We start from the raw sequence: 17,464 nt of genomic DNA, 5'->3' as shown, positions 1-17,464 counted from the left end.
CGGGAGGCAGGTTTCAGGTCCGAGGTGGTTCAGACTAAACGAAGTTTACTTGCCAACTCAAGAAGTCTATGTTCAGTTTGGACCCACAAAGTTCAATGAGCAGTGTGCTAATTTGACTCCAGAGATTACAAAATTTGATCACTTTCCCTAGCCGGCTGTTGGTCTTAATATCAGTAAAATATTATCTTGGTCATGGACAAACTTTCTGCGTGTTTGGTTACGTTATAATAGAGGCTACCACTGATAACTTCTGCATTGGATCTACGTGTTTAAAGTGATTTTGTTTAAAAATATCGACTATATAATTATATGCTAACAAACATTTAATTTATCTTAAGAGGACGTTTGGTTGGGAGAAGATTTTTATATGCAAGAATCATGAATCCTGAAAATATTGATTAATGGAAATCATGATTTTTTAGAAATATATAAAATATGTTTGATTGATCTTAATTTATTTCTTGAAAATTAAAAATTCATTGAAATATATCACTAAAATTTTTCATTCATTCAAAAAAGTTAGATTCTTATCTTTCTCCTTGGAAATATTTTTATGGAAAAGTCAGTTAAAATTAATTTCGTAAATCATTTATTAATTACATATCAAATATGAGAATCATAGTTTTTCAACCTAGAATTTCTGAGAAAGTAAAAACTTCTCTCAATGAAGGGAATATTGAATATTTTACTCACATGAAATAATAATCTTCTCTCAATGAGTAAAATACACATATACTCTCCTTATTATTCACTATCTCACTATCTTCTTAATACTCCATTCATGTGCATATTGTATTTTTTTCTTATTCTCATATATTTTGTTCCTAGGCCAATTTTGATTTAGTGTCAATTTCAGGTATGTTTTTTTTCTTTCCCTCCAATCCTCCTCTTTTAATAGACAATTTCAACGTTTAAATAATAGTGTATTTATTGTTCTTATTATCCAATGTTGATCTTATAAGTAGTAAAATATTTCTAATGCTCCTCTTCTAATAGACAATTTCAACGGTTTGAATAATATAGTATGTATTGCTCTTATTCAATATTTGATCTTATAATTGAGAGAAAATATTTCATGGTTTATGTTATATTTAATTTTTTTTGCATACTTATGTTAATTAACAAATATTTAAATTTGTTGGAGTAACAAAGTGTTTGGGAGACTCTAAATTTATTAGAATCTCATTTTGTCAATTACATCCGTGAAGTGTACTACAAAAATATTTTAATAATTATTATATATACTCTTAGAAAAAAAAAGTCAGCCAAACACATATTTTAACTATTCCAAAACAGGTAAAAATATTTCAACCATTTTTAATAATTAACTAAACATATTTTTTAAATATATACCTGCGACTAAAATAATTACCGTAAAACAAACGCGGCCTAGTATTTAATATTGGCTTGATAGCCCCGTAGAACACGTCTTTATCTAAATTATTATTACGGTTATACCCTTCTGGTTTGATGGTGCATTATTGCACACCATACACACAGTTAATTCCTTCTCATTCTCTATACAGTGTATACCTTGTTGTAAATCAGTCTCATACGATCTTTTCAGCTCGTGCATCGCATGGAGATATATTATAAAAATAAATATTAATAAACATAATTAAAATTATAATAAAATAATGTATTAAAAAACATTAATTTCTTGAACTGAATTGATGTATATGGATCAAAAGTAAAAAAAAAACATTGTTACACACTAAATTTCTTATCTTGAAATTTCGCAAAGTTTCTGATTTAGAATTGTTGATCAGAAAGGTTGAGGGTGAAGAAAGAGAGGAGTGAAAAGCAAGTATTGGGATGGACTACTATGGGATTTTGGAGGTTGACAGGAATGCCTCAGATGAAGAGTTGAAGAGAGCCTACAGAAAGCTTGCAATGAAATGGCACCCTGATAAGAACCGAACCAATAAGAAAGAGGCTGAGATTCAATTCAAACAGATATCTGAATCCTACGAGGTAACATCATGGTCCTTGATTTGTTGTGTCGGTGTGCTCAAGATGTTAGATACTATGCTTAATTTTGGTCATTATTACTTTGCCATGGTCGGTGTACTCAAGATGCTGATCCTTCCTTTCAGTTCATGGATAAGCCTCTGGACCTTGGTTTTAGCCTCTCCCTTTGGTAGTTAAGCCTCAGTCATGGTTTGACTTCATCTTGAGGAAGCTATTGGGAGGCTTGTAATCTATAGAGCCCCAATTTCAGTTCATTTCATTTTATGATAATCTTGCCAATATGATTATTGCTTGATTTAGATGGTTGATTGATAATTCAAGTGGTATTTTTCATATTATTATGCATCCTCTAGCTTGCCGGGGCTATTACCGTAGTTTGTGATCGATGTTTGATTAGATAAATTATAATTTATTAGTTAGAATAGTTTGCCGAGCCGTTTAGTTGATTGCCACTCAGATACACTGGCTTGTTCTACATAATTCACATGATTGCTTGGTTACAAACTGCGTGTTTGTTCACATACTAAGTTGTGGTATCCTTATTTTTGTTTCAATTTCTCTCCCTATGTCTGTTTTTTTTGTGGGGCTGTGTGAACTTCGAAATGAATATAGAATGTGACTTGGAATATATTGGTTTGGTTTCATGTAGGTTCTTAGTGATCCCCAGAAGAGAGCAATTTTTGATCGGTATGGAGAAGGTGGCCTTAAAGGTGGAATGCCAACACCGGATGAAGGTGTGGCTTCATTCTTCCGAACTGGGGATGGTCCAACAGCATTTAGGTTCAATCCCAGAAACGCAAACAACATTTTTGCAGAAGTGTTTGGGTGTTCAAGCCCATTTGGAGGAATGGGAATGGGGTTTGGCTGCGGTGGCAGAGGCAGAGGCATGGGCATGGGGGGTGGGTCGTGGGTGTCAAGGTCCTTTGGTGGAATGTTTGGCAATGACATGTTTAGAGAAGGCAGACCAATGAATCAAGTTCCGCGCCGCAAGGCACCTCCCATTGAAAATACATTGCTTTGCAGCCTTGAGGAGCTCTACAAGGGGAGTACCAGAAAGATGAAAATCTCAAGGGAAATTACACATGCAAGTGGGTAAGTGCTCTTGGCCTGGTATTTCAATTTACAACAATTTGTACTTAAACCTTCTTATAACCAAATATCGTGAACAGAATGAGTTCTTTTGTTGGATTCGTTAGAACTAAAATTTTGTTATGTTTCCGTCTTATTTATCTAAGCCAAAAAAATTGATTTCTACTTTAGATAGTTGTTGGTTAGATGTCCGATTTGTTGGATTTCCTTCTTATATATTATTGTTGCATGGATAATCAGTTGAAACTACAAATTTTAGCAATCTGCTCATTTTCTCCTCCTCCTACCCTCCCCTTTTTCTTTGGGTCAATGAGTTTTCATGGTTGGATAAGGATTGGTGTACAGACTCATCTGATCCAATCTTTATATGGTCACTGCATTTGTGCCATTGCTCATTTTTGGCTCAGGAGTTGCTACTGATTGAACATTAATTAGGTGAGATCTAGGAATGAAAATAGGCTAAATGAGGTCAGGCCTTGCCAAGCTTGGCTCAACCTGCTTTATAATCTCCCGACCCAAGTCTGGCCAGTTAGCATTTTTTAGCTTTGGTTTGGCCTGACTTATTAGTCTGTATAAACTTTAAAGGCCTATTTCATAGTAAGTTTTAAATAGGTTGATCAGTCTATCCTAAACAGATTAATTGGCTTACAAGTTAATAGACTATACTAAACAAGTCAATAATCAGCTTACTAGTTAGCAAACATACGAAAACAGATTGCATTTTATAGCCATTGCAACCAGCTCAAGTCTGAAACAAAATGCTTTAGTTGATAAAATAATGATATAATATTACATGTTAAATATTAAAACGATATAATATTACATGTTAAATATCAAAATGATATTATTTACAAATAAGTCAGTTCGTTAAGCCCAACAGGTTTTCTTAAAAGTTCACAACTTGACCTGCTTAACCAGTGTGGGTGGTCAGTGTTTTTAACTTTTAATTTATCACTCAACTGTGCAAAATGTGCATACTTGACTCCCTCGGCTACCTTTCTTCTGGTTATTGCGTTTACACTTTACACTTTACATAGATGACTTTTCTAGGCTGTTTGAGCTTTGCAAATTTTTCTCCATGAAAAGGAGCAAAAGTTCATTCTTTCACATGTTATGTTTGCCTGTATAAGCACATCCACGTACATTGATATAATTTCTCTCCTCTACATTTATGTTTGCAGGAGAATTTTTCTGGTGGAGGAAATATTAAACATTGAAATCCATCCGGGCTGGAAAAAGGGAACCAAAATCACTTTCCCGGAGAAAGGAAATGAGCAGCCAAATGTCATTGCTGCAGATCTTGTGTTTATTATTGATGAGAAACCTCACAGTGTATTTACAAGAGATGGTAATGATTTGGTTGTGACACAAAAGATATCACTTACAGAAGCTGAAGCTCTAACTGGCTACACCATTCAACTTACAACTCTAGATGGCAGGGGTCTGAACATCGTCGTAAAGAATGTGACTAATCCAGATTATGAAGAAGTGATCACCGGGGAAGGCATGCCAATTTCCAAAGATCCTACAAAGAAGGGTAACCTTAGAATCAAATTCAACATCGAAATCCCTGACATAGTTGGTGCCTGAGTGGAAAGCCAGAGAATTAAGAAGTTTCTGGCACCATAAGAGTGACAAGCGTTGCAGAGTGTATCTAGTGTATAATAAAATACTCTTTGGTTTTGTCCCCATTCTTCGCTTCATTTTTCCACTTTTTTTAGATGGATGTGACTTGCATAGTTTGTGTTATGCGTTAACAATATCATTGGCGCAAATAACATCCGACATATTAGATTGAGGTATAAAAAAAAAATTAAATTACGGGTGACAGAGTACTTCAATTGTGTGGTATTAGTGTGCGTTACTTAGTTAAATTCTTAACAACTAATTCCTCTGTTAAGCACCTCTTAAAATGGTTGATATATTTGAGGATTGATTTTTAATTGCTTCACATTTCAGAGCGAATCATCATTTATCAGTTCCAAATAGTCCAACCAATAAGGTATAATAAAAATTTATTAATTAATGAGTATCTATTACAAGGAGAGGTTAAAAAAATACAAAAACAAAATGAGGTTGGCTAAAAATACAAGGCTCCATTTTGCATGGATAATATACACTAAATCTACTCAACCACAAACTCTTCAAGCCATGACATGACTTGGAGCTCAGGTGTTTGTAAAGCTGCAATATAAAAAATGGAATGCAGTCTTCAGGTGCAAATCCCTTCATTGACCAATTAAAATGGATGAATCAGAAGAATATTCAGACAAAGCCGAGTCTGAGCCTTCAACATTTACTACCCTATTTGGGATCCCATCTGAACCCTCACTCATAACATCTGCTTCTGAATCCTCCTCTTCATTCTCCTCAATGCCATTGTCATTATCATCTTCATCACTCATTCCAACCAAACCCCTACTCCATCTGTTGGGGGGAAGACCATTAAAACCTGCCTCCTAGTTTCCTTGATCATATTCCACAGCTTGAGCATTGTCGTCATCAGACTCCACCTCTTCAGCACTGTTATATTGTCAGCAGCAACCCCAATGACTGGCCGTCGTATGGCCAAGCAACAAATCTTCAACAGCTCTCTTTCCCACTCTCCGCTTCCTTACTGTTCGGCGACCTCGCCCAGCACCTTGTCCTTGTGTTCCTCGTGCCTGCCCTTCATTCGTCCATCGGCCACGTTTATTGCCACTTCGTACAATTTTCTTATGAACAGATTTATCTTTAGTGAATTCATCATGGACAAATTCTTCTGGTTCAACCTCCCTATTAGATTTCATGTGAGTATATCTTGATGGAAGCTTCTGCAAAAAGCAAGTTAGATGCATTAATGTTACATAAAAATATCATGAAAATTTTCCAGATAAAAGACCCAGACGCTCAAAATATGACAAAAGGAACACAAGTTTAAGGGGAACTTAGCACCCAATCTGCTTCTAGTCTATTAGACACAACAGCTCAGCCTCAGCTTTTTTCAGTTTAAAATGAAAAGTTGCAGCGCAGCTTATGCGTAGCAAACCTTTCATGATAACATCAAATCCTGTTACTTAAGACTAAAAACACTCTACTATAAAAGGAAAAATGAGACTCACTATGTATTCTCTTGCTTCTTTCTCCTCACAAGGCTCGACCAAGTCTTTTAAGCTTTACATAGCTGATAGATGAATCAATCTCCAAAAGCCTGAGAGACAAAGCTGCAGTCGTTAGTGGAACCCATGGAAGCACAGCAACAGATTCAGGATCAGTTAAAACCTGCACAGAACGTTCTGACATACTGCTTGATCCCAACAATTTATCTGTTGTAGAGAAGTTCGATGACAGAAAATCTCTCCGTAGTGATCTCTCAAATAGGGTCAATATCTGCAAAATGGGTTGTTTAATTCATACATGTCTGAGTAGGCACATGATGCACGGATATAGAAGCTAGAACTTTAAGAGTTGAAAGGGCACGAAACCTGCAAAAGTTCCTCAACAGAAGATGATTTGCTCAACTTTATGCCCCAGTGCTTCCTAACATCATCGGTCCAATTTGTTTCAGATGCTTCAGATAGAACAGATACCTGTAAATCAAAATGTGAATACAATATACTCCTCAATAGTCAAACTAACGGGAAAAAAAAAAAAGAAAGAGGGCACGAAATAACAGTTTAAAATTTACTAGAAAACAATGTTCAAGGTGAAAGCAGAGTTGCCATTAACTCACCTCCATACAAGCCAACAGAACCTTCAGCAATCTTGTCCGCAAGGGAAGAGAATATTCCAAAATACAATTATCTTTGGATAACTTGTCTCGACATTGAAATGCATGTTTCAAAAAATTAAATCCATTATTTGAGGGAAAAGTCCGGTGGCAGGAATTGTTGGTAAATATTTGTGTTTTAATTTAAAATTTATAAATATATATTAATTCTATTTTATAAAATAAAATATTTATTTTAGATTTTCTTAAGATTTTGTTTTAATGAGTCAACTAATTTGTTATGTTTGTTGTGACAACTGTAGGTTGGTTTTCCAACGGTCATATTTTGTTGTTGCAAAATGCCTATATATTCTTTTTCCTCCTTTCTAAAAAGAGGACAGAACTACAGTCTCCCAAAATTTTCTATTTCTTTTCTTATAAAATAATTTATTTCTTAAGAGTAAGAGCATTGGTGTTCATAAGATTCAGGGATCCTTTCGCTGCACACGATCGGAACCAACGGGTTGTCGTATCTTGGGAGAGGAGCGCAATCAAATTTTCCTACCAGTGCAGTGGGCCGTTTTCTCTCTAAGGATAGCGTTTACGCGCTTCAACCCAGGCTATATCTTTCTTCCCTTAATTTTTTTTTCTTGTGTTTATTGTATGTTATAATGCATTACTTATGTGTTGTCAATTAAATTTATTTTACTACTGTTATTTTGTTATTTAATTCAAGACTGTGCATTTTCTTCGTATTTATTTTCTTTCATTTTTATTTTATTTTCCAACAGGAATTGCAATGGGAGTCTTCAAAAAAGCAAAGATTGAGACATGTATCACAAATGTCCATCTTAGGTTTGCATCTCTTTATCCCACATTTCATTGCACATAAAACGGATGAATTATAGCATTCTTTCCAATACCACTTCTGAAAATCTTGACACCTTCTCAGTGCAACTTTCTTCTCACTATCAGTTTTCCCAAGCTATTTTCAACCGCTATTTAAGCTCGTTATTTTCAATCGACCTTGGTCAAGATTATTTTCGATCGATCTTAGTTAGGGTATTTTGGACCTATCTCAACTAAGGCAATTTGGATTGACATCAGCCCATATATTTTTAGACCAACATCAACCAAAACTATAATCATATTTAAAGTGAATTTGAATTTGAATATGAAATTAGACCATTTAAATGAATTTCAAGTGGATTGGATTAGATTAGATTGATTTTATATATTTGGATTTCTTTTTACAGCCCCCTCATGGATGGTACTTCTAGAACCGTCAGATTCAGCATTGTGGTCAGGGATAAAATTAAAACATGTCTCATTAGCTTCAATTTTAATAGAAACTTCACCTTTGCTTCCATTTAAAAATTTTAATTTAATCCATTGTGTCTTTAAAGTGATTTAAAATGGTTATTTCAAAACAATAATCATATTTAATTTTGGAATACGATTTTCAATCTTTTTTTACTGATTACACAACAAAAATGTGTTTTGATTGTATATGTATTTGAAATGCACAATAAAAAAACACTTTAAGTATGTATGTACAACAAAAATGCATTTCTGGTGTGTTAGGGAGTGCACCCTCCACACATTTCCTTTAGGGGTATTTTCAGGAAAAAAAAGTAACAAACAAAATTTGGGTGGAAATAGCAGCCCCCTAACAGGGCCGGTTTATGAGTTGCCCAAAAGTTAAGAAATATAGCCCACGCGTGGTGGCAGTCCATTACAAGCGGTTGAGACAACTTTTCTGCGGGAACAGCAAGAATAGAAAACGAAGCAAAAAAAATAATTAAATAAATAGAGCAGTGGCAGGTTCGTAGTGATGCATGGTCTAAGTTTTGTAGCCTCGTTCGCCACTCTCTTCATGACAATGATGCAAGTAACGATAACGATGTTGCACTCCCAAAAAACAAGGTAACATGCTATCCTTATTGAGTTTTCGGAGATCTTGCTATATTTCCGTTTAAAATATTTGAAACACAGATTTTTATTTATTTATTGTCTAAATTTTACTTTTGAATGGTTTCATTTCAATTCAATCTTAGTTAACACTGTTCGCGGATGTGAGACTCGATGGTTCATATGCATCCTATTGCAGAAGACCTATTCGACGAAATGCGTAAGAGTAAAACAAACTCCGATATTGCAGCCAGCTACCTTGTGAGGACATAGCGTTGGAAGTTTCATAAACGTATACCATTTTTAAGTATTTATTATCATATAAATTGGAGTTGGTATTGTTCTGTATCTTTGAAACCACTTGTGTTGCTGCTTCCTTTACTAGGCTAACGTATAAATTAAAAGGTTGGTGAGGGTTTCTTTTAAATTTTGATAAAAATTATTTCAATTTCTTTTAAAAAAATTAATTTAAATATATTTAAAACTAAATTAAACAAAATTAAATTCTTGTCTGTTAATTATAGTTTTTTATAATATATTTTACTAATCATATTGTTTAAACAATTGAAAAATCTAATTAAACTTTTAATAATTAAAAAAAATCAATTAAACTTTAAACTATATTTAAGAGACGAAACGCATAATTAATTTTATTTATTTTCGGGTACAAGGGGCTAAAGCTCCAAACCTCCAAAGAACAAAGATCCAAACTTGAGTGGAGATGTCAGGCAGAGGGCGGGGACGGGGAGGATGGGGATGGGGACGAGGAGGTGGATTTAATACATTTGCCTCTCAAGTTCCATTTGATCTTTTTCCTGAGGTACCTATCTTCATCCCTCAAATTCTCCATTCTCTGTTTCATTTCCAAATCACACTCTAATAAGTTTCATCGCTTGTTGCAGGCTGTTACTTTGCCTGATGTTAACCTTGATGATATTCATGATGATACCAAAAAGTTGCTTCGTTGGGATAGTCACCTTCAAAATTATTGGGAAGCCTCTCCTTATTTTCTCGAGGACAAAACCTCCAAGAGTAACCATTCTCTCATTATCTTTTTATTTATTTATTATTTCGCTGTCTTTTAAACCTTCATTACAAGATTTGTTTTGTCATCAGAGAGGCAAAGTATGCACATAGCTAAATTCTCTGACAGGAAGAAGAACGATTTCACTCGTGACTCTCTCTCACAAGTTTTAATGTTCAATGATTTCCCTCAGGAGTTAGTTCAAGGTATTAATAATGGAACGGCCTGTCAAGGGAGTGGTTATGTTTTTTAGTTATGCATTTTGTGGTTCCCATTGACAAATGATTTAAACTTAAATAAATTGGTGTTTTCAGGTGCATCTAAGCGTGCGTCGAGAAGAAAAAAGTTTCGATGGAACCCAGAGTCAGGTTTAATCATTTCATATGACCTTTCTCCTTTTATGTGGTATTAGCTTTGGTTAAATTTCTATTGTGAGTACGTTTTGAGTTTAGCACAAAATAAGCTTAATCTTCCTAAATAACTTCCCCTCTTTTGAAAGAAATTTATGAAATTCTCATTACTTAAAAATTGCATAATATGCTGTTTTATTGAGCAGTATATGTGCATATGGATGCAACATTCCATTCTAGATTGTAATATTTTTGTATAAATGCTTGATAGCTTCAGATGCTGAAACTATTTTTTATTTGATTGTTGAACTTGGTATTTTATCCATGTCTACAAAGTGGATCATTGTATACTTATAATAATGATGATCGGCCTTAGATTTGTCTTTAGACTGATTAATTAAGATGCTTTTGTGACAGAGATGAAGAAACTTGATTTCTTTGAACAACAAGAGAAAACAAACCAGGTAGAGCACCTATGTTTGAAACTCCTTCCTTTATGTGTGTGTGATAACAAGACACTAACACTTCCATTCATTTCATTATGGAACATATTTATTAAATACAATTCAATTTGATTTAAATTACTAAGTTCAATATTTATTGTTACTATATGGGGATAGGGTTTTAAGTTGTGGCAGATGTCCTGGTTGCAATGAAGGTAGATGTTATCTGCAATTGCTGCCACATGCAGTTGTGGCCACCACAACATAGATGGGACTTTCTGTACACTTTAAGGTTCTTTGTGGCACATAGAATGGAAATTGAAGCTACAATTTTTAATTTCAGGCTTAGTATATCTTTTAAAATTAGAATTTTAATTCCTAATAACATTTTAAAGGAACTGAGCTATAACTAGCTGAAGATATTCTCAATTCTTAATCTAGATCCTAAGATTTGTAATTGAAAGAAGCCAAAATTAATAAGAGGCGGTCTCTAACCCACACATATAGTAAGGTGGAATAAGTTACTGCAACCTCAGATTGATACTTCAACAACCTCCTCTGCTGCTTTCATCATCACCACTATTTATTGCCACTGTCATTGTGAACACTACCACAACCTTTGCCACTCCACTGATGCCATTATTGTTTTCACCACCAGTGCTAATCCCGTTAGTATTGCCTCCACCACCGTTGCCGTCAATTTTATTATCACTACATCCAGTATCATTGCATTGTTACTACCACCATCACCATAACTACCATTGCAGCAACTCTCCATTAGCAAACTTCAAGGAATGTTGAGCACTAGATCATTAGTTTTGGGAGTAAGATTGCATTTGGTATTTTGGTCCAAATGAATATTGTATTTCTTTTTCAGATTCTAGTGTTGGGCAATCTTTACTTTTCCAATGAAATTCTATTTTGATGATTCTTTCACATGCAGGGCAAAGAGGAAAATGATGAAAATGAAAAGAAAGATGGAGAAGATGGAGACGAGGATGAAAATGCACAAGAGGAGGATGAAGAAGATATTAGTGATGATGATTATAATCAGGTTCCACTATAACCTCTACTTTAATGTGTTAATTTTGCCATTCTAGGACTCGAGATGGTTCTTTCTCATTCTCATCTTTATGATGTAGTAATAATACATTTTATTCTCAAAAACTTATCCTGCAAAATTTTCAAATTGAAGTTAAAGAAGCTATAAACTAAACCTTCCAGCTCTATGGTTTACTGTGTCTAAATTAAAACCATTTTGTTGAAATATGTCAAGGGTTGAGCATGACCTTTAAAATTTTAAATTTTAAAAGAGATATACTGAAAACACCTTTAATTTTTAAGTTGATAATGGAGGCAAGTTTCTTATAGCATCTTGATCTTTCCCCCTTCTTTATAGGAGAAATTAAGTGTCTCTCGTTAACATATATAACCTTGGCAAATTGGGCTTTGTGATTGTTCAAGATCCTGCAGACCCAACTGATGATTCATTAGCTATCCACAATTGTACTGCCCCTTCTGACCCGAAACCAAAATATAAAATTGAAAAAGATAAAAAGAGTAGGTTTGGAGAAGAAAATAGAATTAGTCTATCTTTTGTTTTGTTAGGTTTCTTTGAAATTTTAAGTGGATTCCATATCAAACTTGGCACTTAGATGACGAAAATTGTGATGTTTGGTTTATCTTGTTCTTGCTCTGAGATTTGTTAGGTTTCTTTTAAATTGCAAAAGTGAATTCTATATTAAACGTGGCATTTGCTTAATTGTTGCATACACATATTGCACTTTCTTCCTTTGACAACAGGTGGTGGTATGAACTTTTTTCAGCATTCAATGAAATTGTTAGTAAAATTGGATTTTTTTTGAAGTTGCTTAATTTGACCTGGTGTTAGTAGTTTGAACTTTGAAGAGTTATTTTACCGTTTTCCCTTTCTTGTTACGGTTGTATGTTTTGTTTTATTTTATGAAGCATACTGTTGCTAAGCTTTGTTTTTTCGTTTCCCTATTTAAATAAAAAAACTAAAAATTTAAGTGCCTAACTCAATTAAAATCTTGCAGAATATAGATTTTGATGACGATGAAGATGATTATAATGATGTAGATGACGGGGATGGTATTGTCACTTTACTTTTCCAATGCATTTCTCATTTTTCATTCACTTCAATCATCTTAATCCAAATTCAACAACTGTGGCAAGTTTGTTCAACTTATCAATTCTTCTGCTCAACTACTATTTTTCCTTTATCACAGATGAACCTACCTATTAGATATCAGTATGGAGAATGTTCTTCTGCTCATCCCGTGACAGCTATACAAGCATGGACTGTTGCTCCTTTAATTTTACAGTTTGGAAGTTAAAATTGTTCGTTAGCCTTATTTGGCTTTTACTTTGTCACTATTTTAACTTGTTCAATTACTAACCGATGTTTTCCTTCTTGTAAATGTTTAGATTAAAGAAGTATACCGCTTGACGAGAAAGAAAATATGGTTATAGAAAACTTGAAAGAAATATCTTTTTTAGTGATGTGTTATTTTTCAATCCATTAGACGAATTGGGAAGGGAATAACCAATTGGAACACGTAATTTTAATCCTGTTCTAGTAGTTTGCTGTGAACAAAATCAACGTCACATTTTGCATATTATGCAGTCAACCCATTTTCAGAATCATATAGCTATTACGTCCAAAGTTTAACTATCAACACATCCTACCACAATTTTAAGTATACCATCAAAATCAACCGTTTTTCAAAATGTCATACCATTGCCTCTCCCAACTCTAAACATATTACACGCAAACTACACAAACGAAAGCCACCTAAAATAAAAGAGGAGACAGAGAAGAATGAGAGCAAATTGGAAGACTATACACAACAAGATACAGTTCAATACGGCAGAAGTTTCTTAATTCCGGCTTGCTGCTCTGACGTCAACTTTGCTGGGAATTTGATGTTGAATTTGATCCTAAGATTACCTCTCTTCGAAGGGTCTTTTGGAATTGGCATACCTTCTCTGGGGACCACCTCTTCATAGGTTGGATGAATAACATTGTTTATGGGAATTTTGAGAACCCTGCCATTAAGTGTTGTAAGATGGACAATGTGGCCCGTTAGAGCTTCCTCAAGTGACACCTTTTGTGTCACAACCAAATCATTACCATCTCTGGTAAACACAGGGTGGGGTTTCTCGTCAATAACAAACACAAGATCCGAAGCAATAACATTTGGCTGCTCATTTCCTTTTTCAGGGAATGTGATCTTTGTCCCCTTTTTCCACCCGGGTTTAATGTCAATGGTCAAGATTTCTTCCACCGGCAAAGTTTTCCTGCAAACAAGAAAAGAAATCCAAAACATAGTAGCATATGTTAGTAAAAACTATTTGTAATGTATTAAAACAATCGACCTGACTAGAGATGGGTCAATTATTTCATTTCTATGTCAACTTCTTAATATACAATAGCCATAGCCATGAATTATATGAATGTATTTGATATATATACCAACTTAGTCATTTAGGTACATCTTTTGTGAGTGCATGGATCAATGTAATAGTTCTAACTAAATATTTATGAGGTGTTTTTGGGTTTAGAGCAACAAGTCATGAACGTATTAAAACTTTAACCGAATCCACCAGCATAATTCATGAAATTGAGCTTATAGTATATAATATTGAAATGGCAAGCAAGGCAAACAAAGAAGAGGACTTAATTACCCGCTTGCATCAGCAATTTCCCTAGAGATCTTCATTTTTTTCGTAGTGCCCTTATAGAGTTCCTCAAGGGTGCAAGGCAATGTCTTTTCGATGGGATGTGCCTTGCGTGGACCTTGCTGACTCATGGTCCTTCCTTCTCCAAATGAACTAAATATATCATCACCAAAAATTCCACCGAAGGAACCACCCCTCATGCCATTGCCGCCGCCGCCACCACCACCACCAAACGGGCTCGAGAACCCGAAAAACTCAGCAAAAATGTCATCTGCGTTTCTTGGATTGAACCTGAACGTTGTTGGGCCATCTCCAGTTTGGAAGAATGTATGGCCACCGGCATCTGGAGGTGGCACTTGCCCTTTAAGCCCTTCTTCTCCGTATTCATCATAGATTGCTCTCTTCTGGGGATCACTCAGAACCTGCACTAAACCAATACACTAACTTAGATTCTATATTAGAGAAAGCGATCATGCAATAAAAGGTGTCAAATATAGTTTTAGTACAAGACAATGTTAGCTTCCAATCCTTCAAAAATAAATCAATGTCTTTTTAATTTCTCTTGTATGAAATTGTGTTATATATATAAATGAGAGACTAAAAATTTACAATTTTTTTCTTATGAAAGGAAAAAAGGACCTCAAATAGGGTGAAAGAAGGAATATATAACCGACCTCATAAGCTTCGGATATCTGCTTGAACTTAGTCTCAGCCTCTTTCTTATTGGTTGGATTCTTATCGGGGTGCCATTTCATTGCAAGCTTTCTGTAAGCTTTCTTCAACTCTTCATCGGTGGCATGCTTGTCAACCTGCAAAATCTTATAGTAATCTACTCCCATACTCCTTCACTATGGAATGGGATTTTGGGGATGGCCTAGGTTCAAGCTTCTGAACTCCTTTTGGTGGATTAGATTATAGGTAATGGTTGGAATATTTGATCAAACTTTAATACTACACTGAATATAGTAATTATTAGTATAGAGAATGAGAACGAAAAAGATTTGTCTAGAAGGACGCCAACAAGACCAGATGAGTGTAGAACCTTCGGTAAGTGATTCCATGATACATGCATTTTTGGACAAACTTTATAATCAGGTGCCACCTGTATTTTAATGGACTTACACGTAGTTCCTTACTTAAGCGATTTAGTAAAGCAATATATTTACCAGAGTAAGTACACGAATTTACTCCTTAAAATAATCAGCATGATTTAGTGCTTTTGAGGTTAAGTCATTTCCATTCAAACAAGGTTAAATTATTAAGGGTTAAAAGTGTTCATAAAACTTAGTTTATAATCGATCAGTACAAATTTTTTATTGGGTAACTTGTTTGAATTTAAATTTCACCTGACTATTGAACTAAAAAAACGAAAGAAAAAAACCTCCAAGAACAAAATAGCATGTGAGATAAGATTTCAATTTTATTTATTAACATAGCATATAAATTTTAATATTATTTATAACTAAGTCGTAAAATGAAAAGGTATAAATTAAAATTGAAGTCTATTTTATAATATATAACATTTGGACAAATTACACCAGAATGATGAGGAGATTATATATATAGGTATACACTTTGATGATAACTTAAATGAATTAGTTGATATAAATGCTTATATATCAAATTAAATAATGAATATAAATTTAATATTATGTTAAAAAAATATTATTAATTAAATTAATAAGTCCTATTATTAATAAATAATACATAAATATTAAAAAAGTGTAAATTTTAAAATAATACGTGACAAGGGATTGGGTTAAAATTAAAACAATCTAAAATATTACTCAAACTCGTTTTTTTTTGGTACATAACGGAAAAGCAAAAAAATTAAATAGCTAACAAAGAATATTTTCCTACAATTGAAATTAATTTCTTCATAAAATTAAAATTAGCCGATGCATAAGTTAAAGAATTTTATATGAGTTTAAAGTTGTTATTTCATTTCTAAGCCACTAAAGAGATGTTGTGAGAATTCAATTATAGTGTTTATGAATAAGAATAACAAATGAGGTTGGCAAAGCAAGGACATCAACATTACATATCAAGCCATAAGGGTGTGAATTAAGATAGATAAAGGATCAAAATTTTATTTTAGTCTAACATATAGTAACAGATCCATAAATGTTTTTTAGCGGCAACAATAAATAATTTATACATAAGCATAAATTTTAAGGATTAAATTTCAAGCACTATTACCATGCCAGGCTTAATTAATTTTTTTTATGATAATTTATCAAGTTTTTATTTTATTTTATAACGATGGCAAAGAGAATCAAACTTAAATATTCGTGTATCCCAACTCTTTATTATTAGGTTGACTCTAGTGAATTGATAATATGCCACGTTTAATTTATCACACAATTAATGAATGAAATTTAACATAAAAATAATTATTACACTTTGGATAAATGAAGTATGATTTTTCTTCTCGACCATAACTCATGTCATCATATTAATCTCATTAAAAAAACACAGATATAAGTTATAAAATTTTGCTTATTACTTGTCTTGATAAACAATTATAACTATATTAAATGTTTTGAGAAATAATTTTGATGTCTATAGCAGGTTAAACAGAATTACTTCCGAGTAAGACCAACATGAATCAAAAAAGAACATATATTCAAATTTTTTGAAGTAAGAGGTGTAACATTCTCTATCTCATATATATATATATATACTAATAATAAAATAAAAATAAATTATAATTAATTAAAAGTTTTTAAAACACATTTAAATAAAAAAATTTCAAAAGGATAAAAGGTTTACATTCACTTTTTTTTCGCATCATAATAAAACTTGTTCAAATAAATAACAAAATCATCTCGGCTCAAACAAGGTCGTTCAAGACTTCATGCAATTAATCTAGAAATATATACCACAATGTCACATCCTATCAGAGCATTGTGTTCCCGCATCTTCTAGCATGAGGTTCTCCATAGTCATTCACCTAATCATCTCCTCCCACGAACACAAAGTTCGAGATTATCATAGGATCCAAACACAAATAACACACGGGGAGTGAGTTATCACATTCCTAACTAATAGAGAGAAACTGTACAATTAGATATACATATCATATAAATGAGATACAACTTACTTAAACATAACTCACGTAATTCTACCACTTTGTCACGTAATATCACATCACAACACAACATGTCTCATTCTTTTTCACATCATTCACGTACTCAAAGATCAAAACACAATATCACTAAATCAATCAATATCAATAAATATACAAGTGTTATGCAACAGATACACTAAGACTCAAGCCTATATG

The 17,464-nt window shown here is 33.5% G+C and overlaps 4 protein-coding genes across 7 annotated transcripts; 2 read left to right on the top strand and 2 right to left on the bottom strand.

The window, feature by feature from the left end:
• The first annotated feature begins 1,650 nt into the window (after positions 1-1,650).
• LOC100804763 (dnaJ protein homolog 1) lies at positions 1,651-4,881 on the top strand. Its single transcript, XM_003545952.5, has 3 exons — positions 1,651-1,974; positions 2,621-3,063; positions 4,242-4,881. Exons 1-3 carry the CDS (start codon positions 1,816-1,818, stop codon positions 4,648-4,650), a joined length of 1,011 nt encoding a protein of 336 aa, XP_003546000.1. The 5' UTR covers positions 1,651-1,815; the 3' UTR covers positions 4,651-4,881.
• Positions 4,882-5,058: 177 nt separating this feature from the next.
• LOC102665424 (homeobox-DDT domain protein RLT1-like) lies at positions 5,059-6,866 on the bottom strand. 2 transcript variants are annotated; one of them, XR_418302.4, is made up of 5 exons: positions 6,773-6,865; positions 6,525-6,629; positions 6,322-6,429; positions 6,162-6,250; positions 5,059-5,873 (listed from the first exon to the last, which is right to left on the bottom strand). XR_418302.4 is itself a non-coding variant. In XM_006597397.4 (4 exons), the coding sequence occupies exons 1-3, from the start codon at positions 6,776-6,778 to the stop codon at positions 6,187-6,189; spliced, it is 354 nt and encodes a 117-aa protein (XP_006597460.1). In that variant the 5' UTR covers positions 6,779-6,866; the 3' UTR covers positions 5,059-5,873; positions 6,162-6,186. The 2 variants fall into 2 exon arrangements, 1 of the variants encoding a protein (XP_006597460.1); XM_006597397.4 differs by having other exon boundaries at positions 6,162-6,429; positions 6,773-6,866.
• Positions 6,867-8,522: 1,656 nt separating this feature from the next.
• On the top strand, positions 8,523-12,995 carry LOC100804236 (glutamic acid-rich protein). Of its 3 annotated transcripts, XM_006597396.4 has the most exons (10): positions 8,532-8,674; positions 8,806-8,951; positions 9,331-9,479; positions 9,562-9,691; positions 9,776-9,889; positions 9,998-10,051; positions 10,451-10,497; positions 11,420-11,530; positions 12,534-12,588; positions 12,726-12,995. In XM_006597396.4, the coding sequence occupies exons 3-10, from the start codon at positions 9,381-9,383 to the stop codon at positions 12,740-12,742; spliced, it is 627 nt and encodes a 208-aa protein (XP_006597459.1). In that variant the 5' UTR covers positions 8,532-8,674; positions 8,806-8,951; positions 9,331-9,380; the 3' UTR covers positions 12,743-12,995. The 3 variants fall into 3 exon arrangements, with proteins under 3 accessions (XP_014623587.1, XP_014623588.1, XP_006597459.1); XM_014768101.3 differs by lacking the exons at positions 12,534-12,588; positions 12,726-12,995 and having other exon boundaries at positions 8,523-8,674; positions 11,013-11,433; XM_014768102.3 differs by lacking the exons at positions 12,534-12,588; positions 12,726-12,995 and having other exon boundaries at positions 8,523-8,674; positions 8,806-9,064; positions 11,013-11,433.
• A 222-nt stretch (positions 12,996-13,217) lies between these two features.
• On the bottom strand, positions 13,218-15,231 carry LOC100775897 (dnaJ protein homolog 1). The gene is made up of 3 exons (XM_003547110.5): positions 14,853-15,231; positions 14,185-14,600; positions 13,218-13,797 (listed from the first exon to the last, which is right to left on the bottom strand). The coding sequence occupies exons 1-3, from the start codon at positions 15,015-15,017 to the stop codon at positions 13,359-13,361; spliced, it is 1,020 nt and encodes a 339-aa protein (XP_003547158.1). The 5' UTR covers positions 15,018-15,231; the 3' UTR covers positions 13,218-13,358.
• Positions 15,232-17,464: the final 2,233 nt, after the last annotated feature.

This window comes from Glycine max, chromosome 15 (genome assembly GCF_000004515.6).
Source record: "Glycine max cultivar Williams 82 chromosome 15, Glycine_max_v4.0, whole genome shotgun sequence".
Lineage (NCBI taxonomy): Eukaryota > Viridiplantae > Streptophyta > Magnoliopsida > Fabales > Fabaceae > Glycine > Glycine max.
The sequence above is the reverse complement of the archived record's forward strand: the minus strand, read 5'-3'. Positions and strand labels throughout refer to the sequence as shown.

Bases quoted from the DNA above. Each gene is read 5' to 3' on its own strand.
- LOC100804763 (XM_003545952.5), top strand. From the start codon at position 1,816: ATGGACTACTATGGGATTTTGGAGGTTGACAGGAATGCCTCAGATGAA. The intron at 1,975-2,620 runs GTAACATCATGG...GGTTTCATGTAG, and splicing joins AGATATCTGAATCCTACGAG to GTTCTTAGTGATCCCCAGAA. The intron at 3,064-4,241 runs GTAAGTGCTCTT...TTATGTTTGCAG, and splicing joins GAAATTACACATGCAAGTGG to GAGAATTTTTCTGGTGGAGG.
- LOC102665424 (XM_006597397.4), bottom strand. The intron at 6,430-6,524 runs GTTTCGTGCCCT...CCCATTTTGCAG, and splicing joins CTGTTGAGGAACTTTTGCAG to ATATTGACCCTATTTGAGAG.
- LOC100804236 (XM_014768101.3), top strand. From the start codon at position 9,381: ATGTCAGGCAGAGGGCGGGGACGGGGAGGATGGGGATGGGGACGAGGA. The intron at 10,052-10,450 runs GTTTAATCATTT...CTTTTGTGACAG, and splicing joins TCGATGGAACCCAGAGTCAG to AGATGAAGAAACTTGATTTC. The intron at 10,498-11,012 runs GTAGAGCACCTA...CTGCAACCTCAG, and splicing joins AACAAGAGAAAACAAACCAG to ATTGATACTTCAACAACCTC.
- LOC100775897 (XM_003547110.5), bottom strand. From the start codon at position 15,017: ATGGGAGTAGATTACTATAAGATTTTGCAGGTTGACAAGCATGCCACC. The intron at 14,601-14,852 runs GTCGGTTATATA...GGTTTAGTGCAG, and splicing joins AGATATCCGAAGCTTATGAG to GTTCTGAGTGATCCCCAGAA. The intron at 13,798-14,184 runs GTAATTAAGTCC...TCTTGTTTGCAG, and splicing joins GAAATTGCTGATGCAAGCGG to GAAAACTTTGCCGGTGGAAG.